The sequence below is a fragment of the Ochlerotatus camptorhynchus genome, unplaced genomic scaffold (assembly GCF_037179485.1).
Source record: "Ochlerotatus camptorhynchus isolate MF236.1 unplaced genomic scaffold, CSIRO-AGI_Acam_v1.1 ptg000371l, whole genome shotgun sequence".
Taxonomy (NCBI): Eukaryota; Metazoa; Arthropoda; class Insecta; order Diptera; family Culicidae; genus Ochlerotatus; species Ochlerotatus camptorhynchus.
Window position 1 is genome coordinate 2,948,450 of NW_027040859.1, and position 21,606 is coordinate 2,970,055.

Here is a 21,606-nt window from a genome sequence, read left to right on the forward strand (position 1 = left end):
TTCGAAAACACTTGGAACTGTCATATATAAATTAATTTTCCGTGACATAAACATGTACCCAGAAGGCCATGGGACCGTCCTCCGCAAGATCTAGAAAATCTTTAAAAATGGTCAATCCTCGAAACTGATCCTAGAGTTCTACGGTTTTTTCGAAAGCATGTGGAACTGCGATATAAGAAATATTTTGGGGTCATGACATAAACATGGACCCAAATGGCCATGGAGCCATCCTCTGGTAAGTCCAGAACATCCATAAAAGAGGTTAATCAATGAAACTGATCCTAGAACTCCGCAGTTTTTTTTTCCAAAAACATTAGGAACTGTGATATAAGAATGAATTTGTGATCGTGACTTAAACATGATAGATAGCCATGGGACCGTCGTCCGGAAGATCAACAACATCCGTAAAATGGTCACTCCACAGAATTGAGAGGTGGAAGCATTACTATGACGAGCACCTCAACGGCGATGCAGCAGAAAACGAAGGTGGCACGGCAACAGATCTTGCAGCACGTGCAGAAGACGACAGGCTACCGGCCCCTGATCTTCCAGAAGTTGAGGAGGAGATCGGTCGACTGGTGAACAACAAAGCAACTGGTGTAGATCAACAACCATACGAGCTGTTAAAATACGGTGGTGAAGCACTGGCTAGAGCGCTACACTGGGTAATTGCCAAGATTTGGGAGTAGGGAATATTACCGGAGGAGTGAAGCAAGGTGTTGTATGCCCAATCTACAAAAAGGAGGACAAGTTGGATTGCTGCAACTACCGTGCGATCACACTGCTGAGCGCCGCTTACAAGGTACTCTCCCAAATTATACGCCGCCGCCTGTCACCATTTGCAAGAGATTTCTTGGGCAATACCAGCAGGGATTCATGGGTTTATATTCGCGATTCGGCAGGTTCTGCAGAAATGCCACAAATACAACTTGCTTACACATCATTTGTTCATCGATTTCAAATCCGCATACGACACAATCGATCGTGATTAGCTATGGCAGATTATGCACGAGTACGGATTTCCAGATAAACTGACGCGATTGGTCAAGGCAACGATGGATCGAGTGATGTGCATTGTTCGAGTTTCGGGGACACTCTCGAGTCCCTTTGAATCTCGAAGGGGGTTACGGCAACGTGATGGACTTTCGTGTCTGCTATTCAACATTGCGTTAGAATGTGTGATCAGAAAAGCAAGGATAAACACGAGTGGCATGATTTTCAGGAAGTCCATCCAGCTTCTTGGCTTCGCCGATGACATTGACATTATGGCACGGAGCTTTGAAACGATGGCGGAAACATACTGAAGACTGAAGCTAGGCGGATTGGACTTGCCATCAACGCATCGAAGACAAAATACATGAAAGGAAGAGGTTCTAGGGAAAACAATGTTAGCCTCCCACCCGAGTTCAGATTGACGGTGATGAAATCGTGGTGGTCGATGAGTTCGTGTATTTGGGCTCACTGATGATCACCGAAAATGATACTAGTAGAGAAATTCAACGAGGCATTATGGCAGGGAATCATGCCTACTCTGGACTCTGGAGGACGTTCCGGTCTAATGAAATTCACCGCCGCACTAAGTTGACTATTTACAAGACACTGATTAGACCGGTGGTCCTCTACGGCCACGAGACCTGGACTATGCCTGTGGAGGACCTTGGTGTTTTCGAACAGAAGATGTTGCGTACCATCTACGATGGAGTGCAGATGGATGACGGAACGTGGAGGAGGTGAATGAAACACCAGCTGCTGGGAGAACCATCCATCGTCCACATTGAAAAAAATGGGTGACTACGGTAGGCTGGGTACGTCGTAAGAATGACGCACGAAGACCCAGTGAAAAGGGTACTAGAAAGCGACCCAACAGGAACAAGAAGAAGAGACGCGCAGCGGGCAAGGTGGATCGACCAAGTAGAAGGCGACCTGCGGACCCTTCGAAGACTACGAGGCTGGCGAACTGTGGCCATGGATCGAGCAGCGTGGAGACGACTTCTTTGGACAGCAGAGAACAACAAGGCCTTAGCCTGATTGGTAAGGTAAGTGCAATAATTTCGGAATGTTATGGAAAGTCTAGAATTTCAGGGTGGAGCCTCCCTTAGTTAGCTATGCAGTACACTGATTATCTATGGCCTGTAAATAACTCTCTGGTTACAAGGCACTTTGTCTGCCGATATATACCTGCTAGATATTGAAATTATCGCCTTAGTTAGTGGTTTCTATGCCGCGAAAAGTTTCATTATAAACTTAGTTGATTTTTACTAGACAAGAATACAACCATGATAGGATAGAACAATATTTGGGGGATGGACTTATCAAGCTAAACATCTGGGTTCATATTGCGAAAGTGTTTTACGTGAATTACTGTCTTCCCTGTGAGTATTTCTTAATTTTATGGTAAGTTGAACTGGATTGTGCTTACGTGTATTCCAACATTCCTACATTACAACTATGGACGCTCGGAAAGGGGCGCACAAATTTAAGGTGGGGCGCACAGATTGCAATTCAGCGAGTTAATAAATTGAGAGCAACCTGAATATCAAAAGACAAGAACATCCAAAAATTAAATTAAATTTCCGATTTGACTCAGACTCTGCTCGGGTACCTAGTACATGGCTGGTTATGTTTTTAGCATTCTTCTCTTTCCCTCCAAAATGCTGAGTCATGTATGCATGTTCTTTGTGAGAGATGCAGAGAGCTTTGCCACCCCTCATAGATGGAAGAAGACTTATGAGTAAGAAAGGTAATGTCATAGTAAACGAAATTGATAAATTAACAAATCTCGTCACTCATTTCTCTAGTTGATGGCTCTGGAATTGAACCCACAACCTTTTGCTTCCTGATCAGATACTCGGTGATCTGATCCATTGATCCCATATGACACCCACATAATTCAAATTTGTTTACTAAATATTGTCCAGTCACCTAAAACGTCCTCCTATTTAAAACGTGCATAACAATTTGTTTGTTTATTAATAACACACTATCAGTAAAGCCATGAACAAACAATAAGTAAATACTTTCACACTCAACCGCTACTTCACCCACAAGATCAGCTACCCCCTAAACAACGTCACTAAACAGATTGTAATAAAGCGTTTAATCAAAATAAAATGCTTATACCAAATTTGTGGTTTCACGATCAACCCGGGTGCGATCATGTTCAGTTATGTGTAAACCTAGCAGCAAGGGAAAATGTGTAGCTGTTTATTTGCTGGATCGCGTCCGATACCTGTCGACGACGGTAGCAATCGGTGCGATCCATCATTCACGGTCTGAAGGACACGGCCCTCCATTCCGGCTAAGTACATAAACGCTCTATGTATGCTGGTGAGATTTAAATGTTTAAACGAGCACCCAACTAGTAATGGAAAAGTAAAAACATACCAACATAGCCGTTCTTATGTATGTGCTTAGGGCGAGGAGTATGTGCACTGCTAGGCATTTCTCCGTTGAGGGCTTAATTTTCACCGATTTTCCTTTTCGCTTTCGTGCCCGGACACCAGTCTCAGCTGCTCGCAAGGTAGCACCAATGTCCATGGCCTTCGGTTCCTTGGCTTTGGCGTGTTCAGGACATACCTTTTCCCCAGCGTCTCCCCTTCTCTTTCTCCCCTTTTTAGGAAAAAAAGGCCATATCGCTGCATTGCATGCGGTGCATCCTCATCAGAGCGCAGCGGCTAATTTATCGTTTTTACTTTTTGTTTTTGCTACAGCAAATTAGTGAAGCTTGCAAATAGTTTTGCGGCGTAGGTTTTGAACATAAGATTCAGCCGGACCTGTAGAGCTAACCGGATCTACGAGGCGACGTCGAAGAAAGGTTTGCCTTGGGCTTGTTGGGGGTGGGTGGTATATGTGCGAATTTTCACGCTCCAAAAAGTTCTAGTTCCTCTAATGTGCGATGGATTGCATGTGGGGGTACTTACATATGGTTACCCATACATGGATGAATTTGAAGTAAAATGCACCGATTGGATTGGTATTGCACGGCGTAGGAGTTTGGTGCAATTTGACGGATAAAATCTGGGTGCATCCAGAAGAAAGTTATCAGTAGTATAAATTGCTCTAAGCAGCCCACATCGGAAGAAGCGCACTGCCATCGATCCATCAATTAGTAGTTTAGTTTATTTTACCTTAGTCAAAACTAGAACGGAAGCAGTGCAATGGCATCTTTCAAGTTTGTGTGTAGTGTACTGTGTGTGCTGATTGCCGTTCAGACCGCCACCGCTGAAGATGGCACTGTACGTGGCCTGCGGAAAGTTTACTCCCTCTGTGAAGACAGTGACGAACTGCTCAAGTGCATCAAGATCCAGGCGCTCAAATTGACGGACCGTGCTATCAAGCTGCCAAGCATCAAGCTGGTTGATGGAATGTCGATCGTGAAAAAGGCCGAAGGTGACAACCAACAGCGTGCCCTGAACGAACCCACGCTGAACGAACTCGAACTGAACAAGCTGTCCTCGGCCAAGATCGACGAGCTGCTGTACCAACGTGCTGCCCGTTTCATGGATTCCCACCAGCTTTCGCTGAACGTGCCACGTATGCTCGTCTCGGGACAGCAGGAAACCGGACGTCTGGTCGAGGAAGGTCGCAAGAAGATGAAGAAGTACCTCGGACCATTCCTCGCTGCAATGGCTATCAAGGGAGGTATCCTAACCATGGTGTACCACTCCATCGCTATCGTTGCTGGTAAGGCTCTGATCATCGGTAAGATCGCCCTGGTCATCTCCGCCATCATTGGTCTGAAGAAGCTGGTCACCCCAGAGGGTCACGAAAAGACCACCTACGAAATCGTGAAGCACCCACACGTCCAGCAGAGCCATACCTACTCGTCAAACCATGGTGAATTCGATACCCATGAGTCCGGCCAGTTCCACCGTAGCTTCGGAAACTCCATCAGCGGCGATATGCAGATGCAAGATCGTGCATACCGGGCCCATGTTCCAAAGAACTAAATCCACCTTCGAGAGAACCCACACCCGAACCCGAACATAACCCGTGCTCCAATCGGTCATTAGGATTTACGTCGAAAACCCCACTGCAGAAAAGAAGAAAAAACCTTAGGATAGAAAGACTTTCAGGGAGTAACCGCGGTACGTGACAAACTCCCTGACGTGCGCGCACTTCGAGATCTCGTCGATCGAAATAACCACTCCAAAAAAGCAGACATTGGAAGCTTGCAGCCAGAAGACAGCCCAACGCAGCTGAGTCCCCGAAGGGTGGATCAACCCCAAACCAACTATTTCCCAATTTCCCAACCCCAAAATGTTACAGTTTGATCCCCATTCCGTCGTTCTCAGCTGCTTTGTAACGTTATCTTGTATTTATTATTTATTGTAATTGTAATTAATTTATTGACAACATTTATGTCCCAGTCCCCAAACCATTCTCCCCATCAGACCAAAGCAAAAAACCAAACCAAATTGTCCTTTGACATCCTATAAGTTAGTCTTCGGAGTTGTACCGTCGGAGAGAAGAGTTTCTCTGTGTGTACGGAAATTTAAAAAAATCAAATCCCTGTCAAATAAAGGAAAATTCAAATCAGCATGTCGAAGCATGTGTAGCAATGCAAATAAAAGAAATCTGGTTGTTTCATTTTGCTGTGCCAGTGGTGAACACTCCTATTGGTCTGATTTCATTCAGAATCTCATCCTTTGTCAGTAGTTAAAAAAGATATCCGCTGATAAATTCGTTAGGATTCAGTGATTAAGTAAGTTCACCTTGTTGTTTGACTTGATTCTAATGATCCAATTTTTTTTTTTTAACTAGTTCGTTTATATACTAGGCTCAGTCGTGTGTGACACTTTGCGGAGCCAAAATCAGTAATGTTTGATTTACATTTTAAATAGCAGTATTTCTAGGTTAGTATTGGGTACCAATTACTCGTGGCGGGCTCGAGGTTAATAGGTAACAATTTCAATTGGAAGGATCTAGGTAGGAAACTGGTTTCTGAAGCCTCCTTCAGATACTACTCTTGGACGGTTGACCAAATCCTGGCTGGGCAGGGGCAAGTAGCACAGGAACAGGAGGATAATAAGACTGGGACACAATGGCGGGAAATTGTTTGGAAAGGAGGGGATAGTCACATCAAACTCTAACATCAGACAAACAAAGGAATTCGTAGATCGCTTGCATGTAGGGAAGATCACGTGTTCCCAATACATCTCTTACTTCACGGAAGGGTTGTCTACCTCGGGCCACTAGGGTATCCAATAGTCGTGCTCTGGAGGCGTCATTACCCGGGCAATACCAAACTGCGTGATCGATGTCATCATAACCGGTTCTGCACCTACATATATTGCTGTCAACGAGGTTTATTCTATAGAGATGTGCGTCTAGCGAGTAGTGGTTGGACATAAGTCTTGACATCACTCGAATGAATCCCCGACTTACATCCAGACCTTTGAACCACGCTCTCGAAGAAACATTTGGAATAATGGAATGTAACCACCGCCCAAGAGAATTATTTGTCCAATCGTTTTGCCAACTTAAAAGAGAACTCTGACGTACTAATGGGAAAAATTCATCATGTGAAATTCTTCTATCATAAATCTCGCCTTGTTGTGCGCCCACCTTTGCGAGAGAGTCTGCCTTCTCATTGCCTGGGATTGAGCAATGTGAGGGGACCCATACAAAGGTAATCATATATGATCTTTCGACCAGCAAACTCATCTGTTCCCTTACCTTTGAAAGGAAATAAGATGAGTGCCTACCTTGTTTCATCGACCGAATAGCCTCAATCGAACTGAGACTATCCGAGAAGATGAAGTAATGGTCTATGGGCATATCGGAAATCATCCCCAATGCGAAGTTGATTGCTGCTAGCTCAGCAACATAAACGGAACAAGGTTCCTGAAGTTTCCGAAAGGCGGTTGAGTATTCATTGAAGACGCCGAAGCCAGTGGATCCATCAATGCGTGATCCATCAGTGAAAAATCTTCTATTGCAATTGACTTGTTGGTACTTTTCAGCAAAAATGCGGGGAATTGAGATAGGTCGAAGTTGATCTGGAACTCCTTGAATAGCCTGTTTCATGGAGAGATCATAGCCAATGGGGAAACTGTAGTTAGTAAAGCATACACGAGAGGGGTTATAGCAAGGAAGGCTAATATCCGATGACATATAATTAAGATAGATTCGCACGAATCTAGACTGGATGCTCAATTCGAGCATTTCTTCGAAGTTTTCAATCACAAGGTTGTTACTGACACTACATTTAATCAATATTCTTAATGAGAGCTCCCAGAAACGGTTCTGCAGGGGTTTTACGCCCGCTAGTACCTCTAGGCTCATATTGTGTGTTGAATGCATACAGCCAAGGGCAATACGTAAACAACGATATTGAATACGTTCCAATTTGATTAGGTGGCTTTTTCTTGCCGAGTGGAAGCAAAAAGAGCCATACTCAAGAACTGAAAGAATAGTCGTTTTATATAGTTTAATGAGGTCTTCCGGGTGAGCACCCCACCATGTCCCGGAAATTGATCGTAGAAAATTGATCCTTTGTTGACACTTTTGTTTCAAATACGTAATGTGGGTACCCCAAGTGCATTTTGAATCAAACCAGACTCCAAGGTATTTGAAGGTTAAAGATTGGGTAATGTCTCAGCCCAAAAGATTTAGACGCAGTTGGGCTGGAAACCGCTTCCTTGTAAACACTACCAATTCAGTTTTTTGCGGTGAAAACTCGATCCCTAAATTTCTTGCCCAGAGAGACAGATTATTTAGGGAATTTTGCAATGGTCTTTGCAAGATTTCTGCACGTGGACCTCTCGTGGAAACCACGGCATCGTCTGCAAGCTGTCTAAGCGTGCATAGATTATCTAAGCAGTTATCAATATCTTTGACATAGAAATTATAAAGCAAGGGACTTAAACATGAACCTTGGGGTAAGCCCATGTAGCTAATTCTAGAAGTTGTCAGTTGACCTAGTTTGAAGGTCATTTGTTTTTCTGACAGCAAATTATACAAGAAATTATTCAAAATACCGGGTAATCCACTACTGTGCAAATTGTCTGACAGTATGTCTATGGAAACCGAATCAAATGCGCCCTTAATATCCAAAAAGACTGAAGCCAATTGCTCCTTGTGCGCAAAGGCCAGTTGAATATCAGATGAAAGCATCGCTAGACAATCGTTTGTTCCTTTACTCTTTCGGAAACCAAATTGCGTATTTGAAAGTAGATTGTTTGATTCAACCCAATGGTCAAGTCTTAATAGGATCATTTTTTCTAATAATTTCCTCAGGCATGATAACATAGAGATCGGACGGTAAGAATTGTGATCAGACGCTGGTTTCCCAGGCTTTTGAATAGCTATTACTTTAACCTGTCTCCATGCTGGTGGAACTATATTGAATTCCATAAATGAATTATATAGGTTAAGTAATCGTCTTTTAGCGATATCGGGGAGGTTTTTTAGAAGGTCGAATTTGATCATATCGCTTCCCGGAGCAGAGTTATTCGATGAAAGAAGTGCCATTGAAAATTCCAGTATTGTGAATGGTTCATCCAGAGAACCGTTACTTCGGACTGTATCCCGTAAAGTTGGTTGTGCTGGAACAGAATCTGGACAAACCTTTTTAGCGAAGTCGAATATCCATTGGGAGGAGTATTCTTCACTCTCATTGGAAGATGAGCGGTTTCGCATATAGCGAGCCTTTTTCCAAAGCGTTGTCATCGAGGTTTCTCTAGAAAGTCCCTCGATGAAAGTACGCCAGTAATTTCGTTTCTTTGCTTTTAGTAAGTTTTTAAGCTTTTTTTCAAGCTTTAGATCCTTTTCAAAAAGCTCAGATCTTTCATGTCTACGGTAATCTTTTAAGGCATCGGATTTCTCAAGATACAACTTTGTGCATTCGTCATCCCATCCAGGGGTGGCGGGTCTTCTTTTGAGGGATGCACTTGGAACACGTCGTTTCTGAGCTTCTAATGCGCTTTTGTAGATTAGCTCGGTAAAGAAACGATACTCTTCCAGTGGTGGTAGAGGATCGGTAGAATCAATACCAAGAGTTACCGCCGATACAAATTTTTGCCAATCAATGTTCCTCGTGAGGTCAAAAGGAACTTGAATTGACTGATCTGTTTTTAGAAGACCACTTTTGATTGAAATAATAATTGGCAAGTGATCACTACCATGGGGATCATTGATAACCTTCCACAGACAATCTAATGATAGTGAGTTAGAGCACAAAGAAATGTCAAGACGGCTCTCTCGAGCAGGAGGGTTTGCTATACGTGTTGCTTCACCAGTGTTCAAGATAGTCAAGTTGAAATCGTCGCACAAATCATAGAAAATACCCGCTCTATTGTCATCGTATGATTCGCCCCAACCAGTACCGTGTGAGTTCATATCGCCCAGTATTAGAACTGGAGATGGAAGGATATTAACTGAACTCCAAAGCTGACGGCGGTTTATGGAAGTCCTTGGAGGGACATATACAGAAGCTATGCAAAGATCTTTGTTCTTCACATTTATTTGGCAAGCGACAATTTCAATGCCTGAAATTATTGGGATTGAGATTTTATAGAAGGAGTAGCACTTTTTGATCCCCAAAAGTACGCCACCATATATGAATCATCTCGGTCCAGGCGGATAATGTTAAAATCGTGGAAGTTTAGTTCATCTTCAGAAGAAAGCCAAGTTTCACAGAGTGCAAATATATCACAATCAGAATTGTGAATCAAATACTTGAACGAGTCTAATTTAGGTATTAAACTACGACAGTTCCATTGTAATAAAGTGATCATATCTTGATCCTCACTCGACGAATTATCCATCGAAAGATATGAATTCACCAATGAGGGGCCATGATGCAGTCAATTGCTTGAAGTAGTTTCCGACTATAGGAACAAGCAGGTCAATAAGCCCTCGAAGTGGCGATTCGTCGAGAAAGCCGAGGGCATTCAAAATGTTATCCACAATGTCCTTAAATTTAATCTTTCCTCGCTTGGACGGGAGAGTTTTCTTTGAATTGCGAGTAGACGTGGTGTTTATTTTTGGTAATCTCTTAGGATTACCTTTATTAGGTAGCGGCGGGGTGGAAAAGCTGCAGCAAGGATCAGATGGAGCAGCAATTACCGATTTCTTCGGCTTTTTCAATGAATCCCCGCTACCTTCAGATTTTTGCATGCTTTTGAGAGTGGTTTTATTTTTTTTCCGGCGCACTCCCGGGGAGCTAGTCGGCTTCCTTTTACCGGGGGCGTGTACCTCCGGAGACTCACTCTCATCTGCTATGTCAGAGTCCAGTTCATCGGAAGACAAAATCTCAAAAGTGTTTTCATTTTGAGCGGCTGATGCCAACGAAGCAGAGGTTCCATTTTGCAACTTAACCATTTCTGCAAACGTCAGCTTGGAGCGTTCTTTTATTGAACGCTTCACATTATTGGTACGCTTCTTGTACGCAGGGCAGTCCTGCAAAGCATGAAGAGGTTCTTTGCCACAGTAAGCACATTTAGTTGCTTCCTGTTGGCAAGCACCCTCCATGTGGTCTTGGCCACATTTGCCACAACGGGGCTTGTTGTCACAAAAAGCAGCTGTGTGTCCCAACTTTTTGCAGTTGGTACAATTGTATACCCTTGGTACAAAAAGTCGCACCGGGAAAAAAACATTTTCAATTTCTAAAAACTTTGGGAGAACCGATCCAGCGAAAGACACCTGTAGTGAGCCTGAAGGGGAATAAGTCTTTTGACCATCTACCGTGGTCGCTGAATACAATATCCTGCAACCCAGAACGTCCACGGTAGATGTAGCAGCATTTTGAAGGCGCCCCATACCTTCCATGACGTCATCACACGTCAGGCTCACTGCAGAGACCACGCCGTCTATCTCCACATCTCGAGATGGGATGTAGACGTAATACTCTTCATTATAACCCTCGTCGTCAGCAATGTCATTTGCGACTTTATATGTGAGTGCAGTTATACGCAGTTTGTTCCGATTGACCTGATGAAATTCGGTCCCCGGGAAACGACGCGTCAACGTTCTTTTAATTCCTAAGAAGTTTAGGGCTTTCTCTTTCTGCCGAAAGTAGACAACCCAAGGCGAAGCAGAAGACGCCTGGTAATGACGCTTTCTAACTTTATCATTGGGAGGCTTGACGCCCCCCTGTGCATCATCCATACGAAATTTAAAACTTTCGTTAGAAAGTAAATAATTTTATTTTTACTTTTTTTGATTTACGAACCACCCTATGTGGAATCGTTTACTGGGGGAGAGACAGACGATTCACAAGCAAACAGTCAGAGGAATGGGTATACAAAAAAACAGATACGTGCTACTATTTGCCCTTACCGTTTCTACTGCTTTTATTGTTGCTGCTCTGCCACAATAGATGCCGGTCGTACACACCGTCCGTGCGGTGGCTCACTGCTTTCTGCTGGTTATTGTTTCCAGTTGTACACACCGTCCGTGTGTTTTGCCGTATGCCGAATTTCGATATCGTCGAAGCGGGTTTTAAAGGTGGACAGTCCGACCGTAGGCTTCGCCAGGATCGGCTGCTTCCTCCAGAAATGCGCGAGTCACCTGAGGCACAAAAACTTTTTCCGGAAAATAACGTTTCGCGGTGAAAAAAACACTTTCAAAGCTATGCCTTGTGACGAGACAACAGACCCTGATGTTGCTCATTCGCTAGCAGAACGAGGAATGAATGATCCAATTTACATCCGAACTCTTTTCCATATTGAAGATGCGCTTAAGCTAATGACAATTTCGACTCACTTTGAGAAAATCCTAACTATCCGAAGCATATGTACATTCAACCCTTTCAAGCACAACAAAAACCAGCATATTTCTTACAGTTTAATTGTTCGTTATCCATAAACAGTTTTAACATGGAATGCCGCCTGGATTTTCTGAGGCATAAAATCTCTGATCACGCCTTCCTTCGGAAATAAAGCCGTTGGTCCCCGGTTCATGAGTTGATGGGTCGATAGGTAGGGTCCAGGTGTGGGAGCTGCCTCCCTGGCGTCGGTAGCATTGGTGGTCAGCACGGAAAACAAGATCGACGGAAAACAAACCAAAGAAAAAAAAAAACAAAACAAAACGGTTCAATAATGTATTGCTCTGTTGGTTTTCAGGATCAGCATTATATATACACACTTAGAAATAACACCGATCACTCGGAATTAGCGGTCCGAACATCATTGAATCAATGTAGATATTAGTATGAGATGCTGTTATATGCAAAGTGCAAAAAGAGAATGAAAGAAATACGAGAGGAATGAGTTTCAATTATTGACAGTTTCATCGGATTCTTCAACAAACCATACTCAAACAAAGTAAGTATCCAGCCATGTCATAGGAAAACGATATAGTGGTTCTCAGAATTTCGTAAAAATGGGTAGTTTTTACCATCATCGTAAAATATTAGAAGCAATTTTTTATATTGTCTTAAGATGGGTTTTTATAGCCTAGTCGGTAAAGCGGGTTCGATTCCCGGTCCGGTCGAAGGAAGCTTTCGGGTTGGCCTGGGCATAGATTATAGCTATCATTGTGCTTGCCACACAATATACGAATTCATGCATTGATATTGGCATCGAAAGCTCTCAATTAATAACTGTGGAAGTGCATTTAGAACACTAAGGTGAGAGCACGCAATACGCTAATATGCACTAAGCAATAGGCTTGAAATGCAAATAATAAGAAGAAGTAGGGTGACCATTTCCGTGTTGAGAAGGTCCGGAAAAGCAATATTTTTTCTAAAATGTTTTTTTTTAATTCATAACTTTTGAACCATTGGATTTCAAAGATCAAAACATCAAATGACAGGTAAATCAAAACATATAACACTATAATGGTATAAACAAGTTGGATTTTTTGATGAAAAACAATGATTGTTTTTTTTTTATGGTTTTCATGGTTTGTACACAGAAGGCACTACATGTTTTTATTTTTTTTTCTTGGAAATTTACGTTTTTGAGTTATATATATTTTTTTTAATTGGCATTGCTGGGGCTTACCCGTTCCTTTTAAAAGGATTTTCCACCGTCATGAAATATCGACGGCCCAGAAGATTCTGTTGCGATGATTCACTGTTTCTTCCACTTTGCTCGGACACTTTGTCACACAAATTGCTCCTGATGCACGTTTTGCACTGTGCAAACTGCGCGCGATTCGGGGATTGCTTTATACTGATTAGCCATTTAAACTAATAAATCGCCAAGGAACACTTTCGGACCACCAAAGAATTCATTAGGTAGGGGAAATGGCTCTAATGTTGGCCTATTGATCTAAGATGGGGCCATCGCTAAAAAGCTGCTATTTATCAATTTTATCTACATTAACGCGTCATTGGGACGGAACTAATCGATATTTTTGGTTACTATTGAAAATTTAGTCAATTTCTGAATTTATGTATGGGCCCAAATTAGCGACATTTCGGCCGATATTACATACATTTCCCCTAATTGAACTATTGCACTTCTTTGCTTTTCTTCCACGACCGGACAACAGGACAGAAAAAAGGGATGTATCGCTTCCGACGGTATATTTTGTACTACTCTAAATTTACAATGTGCTTCATCTCCTATCTATATACAAAACAGAAAAATGACCACTACAAGTGGGCACTATCATGTATTGCGCATGCGCGCAGCATCCTATTCATTTCTCTTATCATCTCTGGTTTAGGATTAGGGTGATACCGTTTAAGTTTTAGAGTCGTTTCAATTTATAGAATTATGATTTAACTTTAAGTTTAGCTATAGGATTTAGTTAGTTCATTTAGGTTAAGTAGGTTTAAGTTCATTTAGGATTAATTTAGTTTAAATTTAGTTCAACATCAATCATTCCGGCCACCTTGAACTAACTTGATTGTTCAACACTATATACAACAAACTCTATATTGCTCTCGGAACTTCAGCTCATCGAATCGTTTCGGTTCGGCTTGGACAGCGAAATCTAGACGACGTGAATGGTCGGTAACGTTCGACTTGTTGTGGCTACCGGATTTACTGAACTCGATACAGAGAGAGTTGGTGATAAGCTTTGCCCATTGCTCATCGTTGGTGTCATCGACTGGGGATAGAAAAGAGCAGGTAGACTTGACAAGATACATAGAGAGTATTGGAACCGCAATCACCTGCTAGATTCCCTCGAAAGCCTCGAGCAAATTTCGGCGTGTTCTACCAGGTCTCACTCAAAGGATTCTAGAACTTAGTTCTCCGGAATCGACAACAGCGCTATCTTGGCGACTGGTCTGACGACGGCTTCGGATGACCCAGTTTTCAGAGTGACGACACGAACTACCCCGTCCTTGCCCAGGTGTACCTTGGTGATCTTCCCGAGTGGCCATTGGATCGGTGGTAGATTGTCGTCCTTAATCACCACGACTCGTCCAGGTTCAATGGTGACTGGTGACCTGCACTTCGTGGATCGCGACTGGAGCTGTTGCAGGTACTCTGGGTACCATCTGGACCAAATTCTCTGGAACCGCTTCTGTGTGAGCTCCCAGTGCGTAAGACGATTGTCCGGAATGTTACATAGATTATGTTCCGGGATGGCTTGCAAGCTGGTTCCGATCAGGAAGTGTCCAGGGGTGAGGACTTCCATGTCTGACGGATCAGTTGGGATCGGAATTAATGGTCTGGAATTCAGACACATCTCGATTTGGGTGAGTAATGTGACCATGTCCTCGTAGCTGACGTTGACGGTACCAATTTCACTTAACAGGTGGTTCTAGGCTGATTTGACGGCTGCCTCCCACAGACCGCCAAAGTGGGGCGCACGGGGTGAGATGAAGCACCAAACAATTTCGTTTTCCGCACACCAGTCGAGGATTTGCTTCCGATCAGCTTCATTGGTCTTCATCATCTCGTAGATTCTATGCAGCTCGTTAGCTGCACTCTTGAAAGCGGTGCCGTTGTCGCTGTGGATTTCCGTCATCCTTCCACTGAAATTTACATGTCTTTTTCGTAGTGTGTAAGCTCGCTGTCTACTCTCTCTATGCAATTTTCACACTGCCGTACTCTAAACGGAGCTATCAATTCTATACTTTCTCCTCCTCATCTATCGTATAAAAATTACCACTTTAGTCTGTTATTTGAAATAAGAATTTTCAAGTTCCATAAGTTCAAATAAATTTCCGACATAAATTTCTTCTCAAGCAACAAAAAGTTCCACATTCAACGATAAAACCCACTTTCAAGTTCCATTAAGTGCAAATAAAGTTCCAACACAACTTTCTGGCTACTTTAGAAGCAATATAAAGCGCACGAAGAACTTCAGGCTCCAAAAAGTTCTGATGTGTACTCCAAGCAACTTGAAGTTCAACAAAAGTTCCAATAACCATCCGTAAGAACTTATTAGGAACTTCAGTCAAGGCTGAAAACATGACCAGAACACAGTTTCGAACAAGCTCCCAGCGGAACGTCTTCGCAACTTTAAAGTTGCTTAAAAGTGCTCTGCGGAACTTCTTAGCAACTTGAAAGTTTCTAATAAGGTCCGTCATAGCATACATGAAGCAATCTGCACAAGTCTTTATTAGCAAAAAAATTTATGTACATATATATTAAATGATCAGTGGCTCAAATGCATGCGATCTACAAACACTAACCACTGCGATACAAGTATGTTGAAATAACATGCGGGTAAAAACCAATATTAAATTCTTCAAGCTGTTTTGTTTCGTTTTCTAGTCAGTCACGTGCTGTTTAATTCTTCAAACAGCTCCAATATTAGTAGTAGTAGCTGATAAAATCAATAAACGTTCATAACTGCTTATAGACTACAAATAACTTTCATAAAGACCTGACTTCAGAATTAACTTTCATGAAAGTGCAAACTAAATATAAAATGGGTGTATAGAGGACAAAAGCCTTTTTTAACTTATTTTCTAAAAGTTCCGTTCAAGTTCGGCAAAAAGCTGCTTAGAATGCTCTTCAGTTATGGTACCGGAACTTTCATGTTCTTATAACTTCTTAACCAAGCTGCCACCAATAGCCTTTTATCATAACTTTTGGTGACTTGGGGAATTAATAGTTTTGATCCATGCTTTAATAGAAATAAACATAAAAGAGAGCTTAACGACGTTTTCGAGGATTCATCCAAACCATTTGTGGGATAGTTTACCCATCCGGGATACGGTTCGTTTATGGTATTTGTTTATTAGGGTTTGCCATGCAAAGTTTAAAAATCTCCCGGACATTAAGATCTTATAAGCATTCGTTCAAATTTGGCAGCCATGGATCCACTCAAAGCCAACCAATAGAGGGGTGTCTCATATTCTAGGAGACCCCAGGGAACTGTTAACCGAATATGCAGATGATCGTATAAAAAACATCCAAAAGATTTGTAACAGATGGGGTACTCCCTGCCCAGCACTAATGAGACCCCCCTCTACACTACCTCAGGGTCGGCATGCGCGCTCGAATATTACGGCCAAGGAAACACTCGAATATCTAACACACACAACACTTGTTTAGCTATAGGCACCTTTATTGTTCCCACTTTCGTCCCACTGTCGTCCCACTTTCTTATTCGCTATCTCCTACCTCGTTTCGCCTGACGTTTCTTCTAATTCTTCAGCGCGGGCCCGCTGTTGGTCCTTCTACAGCCACTCCTTCACCTTCCTCAGCTTCCTTCTGGGCACTTTTCACAGGCCAGTCGGTTCCTTTCCTCGACTTGGTTCGCAATCCGGTCGCGTACTTCGGTATTTTCCGCGACGGCTCTTTGATCTCTCTCTCTCTCTCCTCACTATACTCGTGGCGTGGCGATGGGCCGTTGGTTAGTATTCCCGGATACCTTCGTATCGGAAGATGCTCCGTGTCTAACCGCGCCGTATGCCGAATGGCGGACACTACGGGGTCTGACCACGCCGTGGATGAATTGCCAGCGGTAAACTACGGGATCCTGGATGGTTCTGCAGCTCACTCTCCTTCTTCACTTTTTTTTCACGTCCTCACGGTTTTTTTTACTGGTTTTCGAACTTGCTTGAACTAGCTTTACGAAGTATCGCTGTTGAGTATCGCCAATCAAATAATTCTCAACGATGGCGGCTGATATATCCTCTCTCCTCCTCGCTGAGCCATCGTCCTTCCGCCCTATTTCGCCTCATCATGGCCCCATTATGCCACCTCCTAATGGCCTCCAAATCCAGTAAACAGTGCCATCTGGTGGTAGGTAGAGGACCTTCCTGTCGTTTAGTGGTGTGGCTGTGTACTGTCCAGTGGGTGATTTTGTGGGCGATGGGTGGTGTTGGTAGCTTGTATTCAAACCTTTCCTTGGCATATTGTTATACATAAAATACGAAACACTAATCGCGACAATCTCACTAATCTCAGACAGACAGACACACCACTGGTTACAGATTTGACAGACATTTTTAAGCATCACAAGATTTTTTAAATAATTTCTGAGCAATTGTGAGAAAATATATGACAGATGGTATCAGGATTACTGGGTAGATGGAGATCTTCAGAATAGTTCTTGATGAACCTGAAGTCTTGAACAATCAGAGGACTTCACGAAAATCTTTGATCACCTGAGGATATTTAAAAAATTACTGGTCAATAGAATTATGAGTTCATATCTAAGAAACGTTATTTTGTATGATGATCTATTGAACATCTTGATCATCATCTTGAACATCACCTCATTAGTATGCAATCATTTCTTATTGCTTAGTATTATGAAAAGATACCTGATAGATGTTATTTAGATTCCTGATCAGATAGCGATTAAAAAAAAAATATCTGCTGAACCAGATGTCTTGAACAAAGATCTATAAGGCTTAGTGGAAATTATGCAGTTACTTCTTCCTATTTCGATAATGAAGGGACCATGGAGTTAGGGAGATAAAATCCGGAAATTTGTATAAGGATAGTAGCCCAAGTATCCTGGATTACCATCTAGTTAGGGAAAAATCGAGTAAAGGAGACTTCACTTTATATCCAGAGGATTTAATGGAGATGTTTGATTACTGATTTTGACTTTTTGGACAATTTAACATCTTCATAATAAAACCTAATGGACCAGAGATCTTATATATACAAAACAATCCTATGGACATTCTGAAGATCATTGATTACCTGGAAAAGTTTATGAGAATTCTGGTAACATGTGATAATATGTGAACATCGAGATTTCAATTGTTGAATGGTTGAATGCCTGAAAGCTATTTTTGAGGGACCAAAAAACAACGTTAAGAACGTTACGTACCTTGAAAATAAAAAAAATAAAACAAATTGTAGTATCTGTTCTTATCAGCTTAACATCTGATAGATCTCCCATAGGGAGACAACAAATATTTCAAGGCGGCCGGCTTATGTTAGAGCGAGAAGACAAAAAGTATCGATGCCACAGTTTTGCATGTGCATCCCTAGAAAATTGTATATAATAGAGAATCTCTCCCGTCGAGCCGTTCTTGCTCCTTATATACATACAGCTGACGACCGATCGCTACCGATTGAGTCAGCTGTGTGGCAATTGGCGTAGACGAGAGCTCTGTAACTCTTTACTCCTATGGAGAAATCTCATATGTAACTGTCAGTCTATGTGTGAAACATAGCGGACTTTTTCTTATCCTCTCACTCCAACGCAAAACCCCATAAGGAACTGTCAAAATGTGTGTGAAGAAACGTCACTTCGGGACTGGTGTCAAGGCGAATAGATAGATAGAAAAATATCAGTTATAATAAACCGTCGCGGAAGACACTTCGTTCGTTCTGTCCTTTACCGTAATAAATGTAATTTAGTGATCGCGTAATAAAGTGTATTTTCGTTGTGTAAAAACGTACTATTCATGTGTGTCCGAAAAGATTTCCGGCGACGGGCGCGAACATTTGGTCTAAGCGTCTTGCGCAAAATTGTTTGCAAAGGAATTTTCTACAAATTTGTCCAAGAAACAAACCCTGTTAATTGAATAGTTGAAAAAATAAATTTACTATCTCACTTTTAGAGGGATTAATCTTTGAATTGAAAATTGAAAGAGAAGCGCAGTAGTATATCGAAATTCCATAATAAAAAAGCTATTAATTAAGCGCACGAAAATGACGATTTCAACCACTGTGCATCCTTCCAATTAATCATCAACATTGAGTAGCTCCTCCTCCACACCGTTTGAAAATGTCATGTGTGTGTGGGTGTCCACGATGAAATTGCCACACTATGAAATTGCTCTAACTTTTTAACCGTAGGGTAGAATTTAATGAAAATTTGGGTGGATTTAGTTCATAGTGCATTATTTACATCCTGCAAGTTTTAAAGTCCTGTGATCAAAACGCGCGGAAATGGAGTCGAAAGAACAGCTCGTGCGTGATAAAATCTTGCGCATTCATCACGAGAACAAGGATCTCTCGCATCGTTCCATCGCTAAAACGTTGGGAATCGCGAATTCCACGGTGTCGCGAGTGATTAAGCGGTTCGAGGAACGGTTGACCACCGATCGGAAGCCCAGAAGTGAAGGAAAAAGTATTCCGTACAACACCAAAAATCACAACCGCGTAGTTGGGGCCTTCAACCGAAATCCGAACGCCTCCGTTAGGGATGTGGTTAAGAAGCTGCACCTAAGCCGAAGTTTTGTCCAGAAGGCCAAAACTAAGGCTGGGCTTCGAACGTTCAAGGTACAAAAGGCCCCTAATCGCGACGAGAAGCAGAACAAGTCCGCCAAAACCCGTGCCAGGAAGTTGTACCTCAACATGCTGACGAAAGTTGAATGCTGCATCATGGACGACGAAACATATGTGAAGGCCGACTTCAAACAGATCCCCGGCAACCTGTTTTTCACGGCCAAGGATAAGTTCAGCGTTCCGGAGCATGTCCGCACTCAGAAGATGTCCAAATTTGCGAAGAAATTCCTGGTTTGGCAAGCCATCTGCACGTGCGGGAAGCGGAGTGCACCTTTCGTGACCCAAGACACGATGAACGGACAGGTGTACATAAAAGAGTGCCTCCAGAAGCGGCTGCTTCCTCTCCTGAAGGCCCACAACGTCCCAACAATCTTCTGGCCGGATTTGGCCTCATGCCACTACTCCAAGGTCGTACTGAAGTGGTATGCGGACAATAAGGTCAATTTCGTGCCGAAAATGTTCAACCCTCCCAACACTCCGGAGCTCCGCCCCATCGAGAAGTACTGGGCGATTATGAAGCAGCACCTTCTTAAACGACCTAAGGTAGTGAAGACAGTCGAGGAACTGAAGAAAGTATGGGTTTACATGCAAAAAACGGTTGATTCACAGGTTGTGCAGAATCTTATGGCCGGGGTTAAGGCCAAGGTGCGGGCATTTGCGTATGGACTGTAAATAAAATACGAGTAAAATGGTAAAATGAAGTTTAATAGTTATTTCTCAATCCCTGAAAATTTGATGGCAATCGGATGAAAACTCGAATTTTGCGAATCAATTTTGTGTGTGGCAATTTCATCGTGGACACCCTTTACGTGTTTTGGCCGGATAAAGCGTCATCGCATTACGCCAAAAAAAAAACACAATCGTTCCTGAATACCCATTCGATCCCATTTGTACCCAAAAACCACAACCCGAGAAATCTGCCTCAGTGTCGCCCAATCGAAGATTTCTTTGGGGTTTTGAGCTCCTTGTTTGTACACAACAACTGGAGACCACGAATTGCAAACAGTTGATTGGTAGAATCAAGAGATGCATTCGCAAAGTTGACATGAAGGCCGTACAACGCTCCTGTTCCGACATCAAACGGAAGCTTCGCCGAATATCCGATTACGGACCGTTTTCAAATGTTCACTAATTTTTTTTCAACAATGGATAATGTATCTTTAATTTCAATAAATCAGATCTTCTTCAAGTATGTTTGTCTTTTTTTGACAGCTTGAGAAAGAAATTCCAAAATTTTAGTTGCCACCCGTTACTTTAAAATTTTTTCACAATTGTCGTAAACGGAATCGCGATGGACAGTTTTATTACATTTCGATAATACGATTGCCAATTCGGGTTTTTGATATATTTTCCGTCCTACTAAGCACAACCCGCGTTTAACCTCTCTTTTTTGAACCGGTTTGAACAAAAAATTTAATATTTATGTCAAAGATGACTTCTTAATTTATTCATCTTTCCATACGTACCATACGATTTGATAAAGAGTCACACATTGTGGAGATATTGTTTAAAATCTATCCTACGAGTTTCAATTCCGTCCAAACTAGGGTAGGCAATACTGGAGGCTGATTTCTTAAACCTGTTTTCCGGTATTGAAAAACCTAATACTGGTAAAAACGGTAAAACCGGTATAACAAAATGTGTTTATTGGTAAATGATTTAGTTAGAAATGCGCTCATCAAAGCTAGGCTTGTTCGTGAACGTAAAATTTAAGAATGCAACGAGCGTTTATCTTCCAAACAAGAACGGATCTTATTGACGAAGTAAACAGGACCTAAAATACAAAGGGCATCGTTAATCATCTTCATATATTTGCCTTTTAAACCCTCAGCATCGTAGTAGGCAAACTCTTGTTTAATAACTTGCTTCATACTGTTTTATAACGTTGACGCTGAGCTAGTTCTGGAAGCTGCAAACTTTGACTGCTTCAACCGTTTTAAAAAAATCCTTCACGGTCAAACCATCGTTCTCTACATCAGCTGTGTCATCCAGTTGATTCAGCTCCTCTCTTCGCTCGGCTTATGCATGTTTTCCGTTGTCTTCCAAATCA

The 21,606-nt window shown here is 42.3% G+C and overlaps 1 protein-coding gene and 1 pseudogene across 1 annotated transcript; both read left to right on the forward strand.

Moving 5' to 3' along the window:
• Window positions 1-4,062: 4,062 nt before the first annotated feature.
• On the forward strand, window positions 4,063-5,434 carry Osi11 (Osiris 11). The gene has a single exon (XM_065232698.1). It carries the CDS (start codon window positions 4,158-4,160, stop codon window positions 4,947-4,949), a length of 792 nt encoding a protein of 263 aa, XP_065088770.1. The 5' UTR covers window positions 4,063-4,157; the 3' UTR covers window positions 4,950-5,434.
• Window positions 5,435-18,171: 12,737 nt separating this feature from the next.
• Window positions 18,172-18,227, forward strand: LOC135710222 (U2 spliceosomal RNA; annotated as a pseudogene).
• Window positions 18,228-21,606: the final 3,379 nt, after the last annotated feature.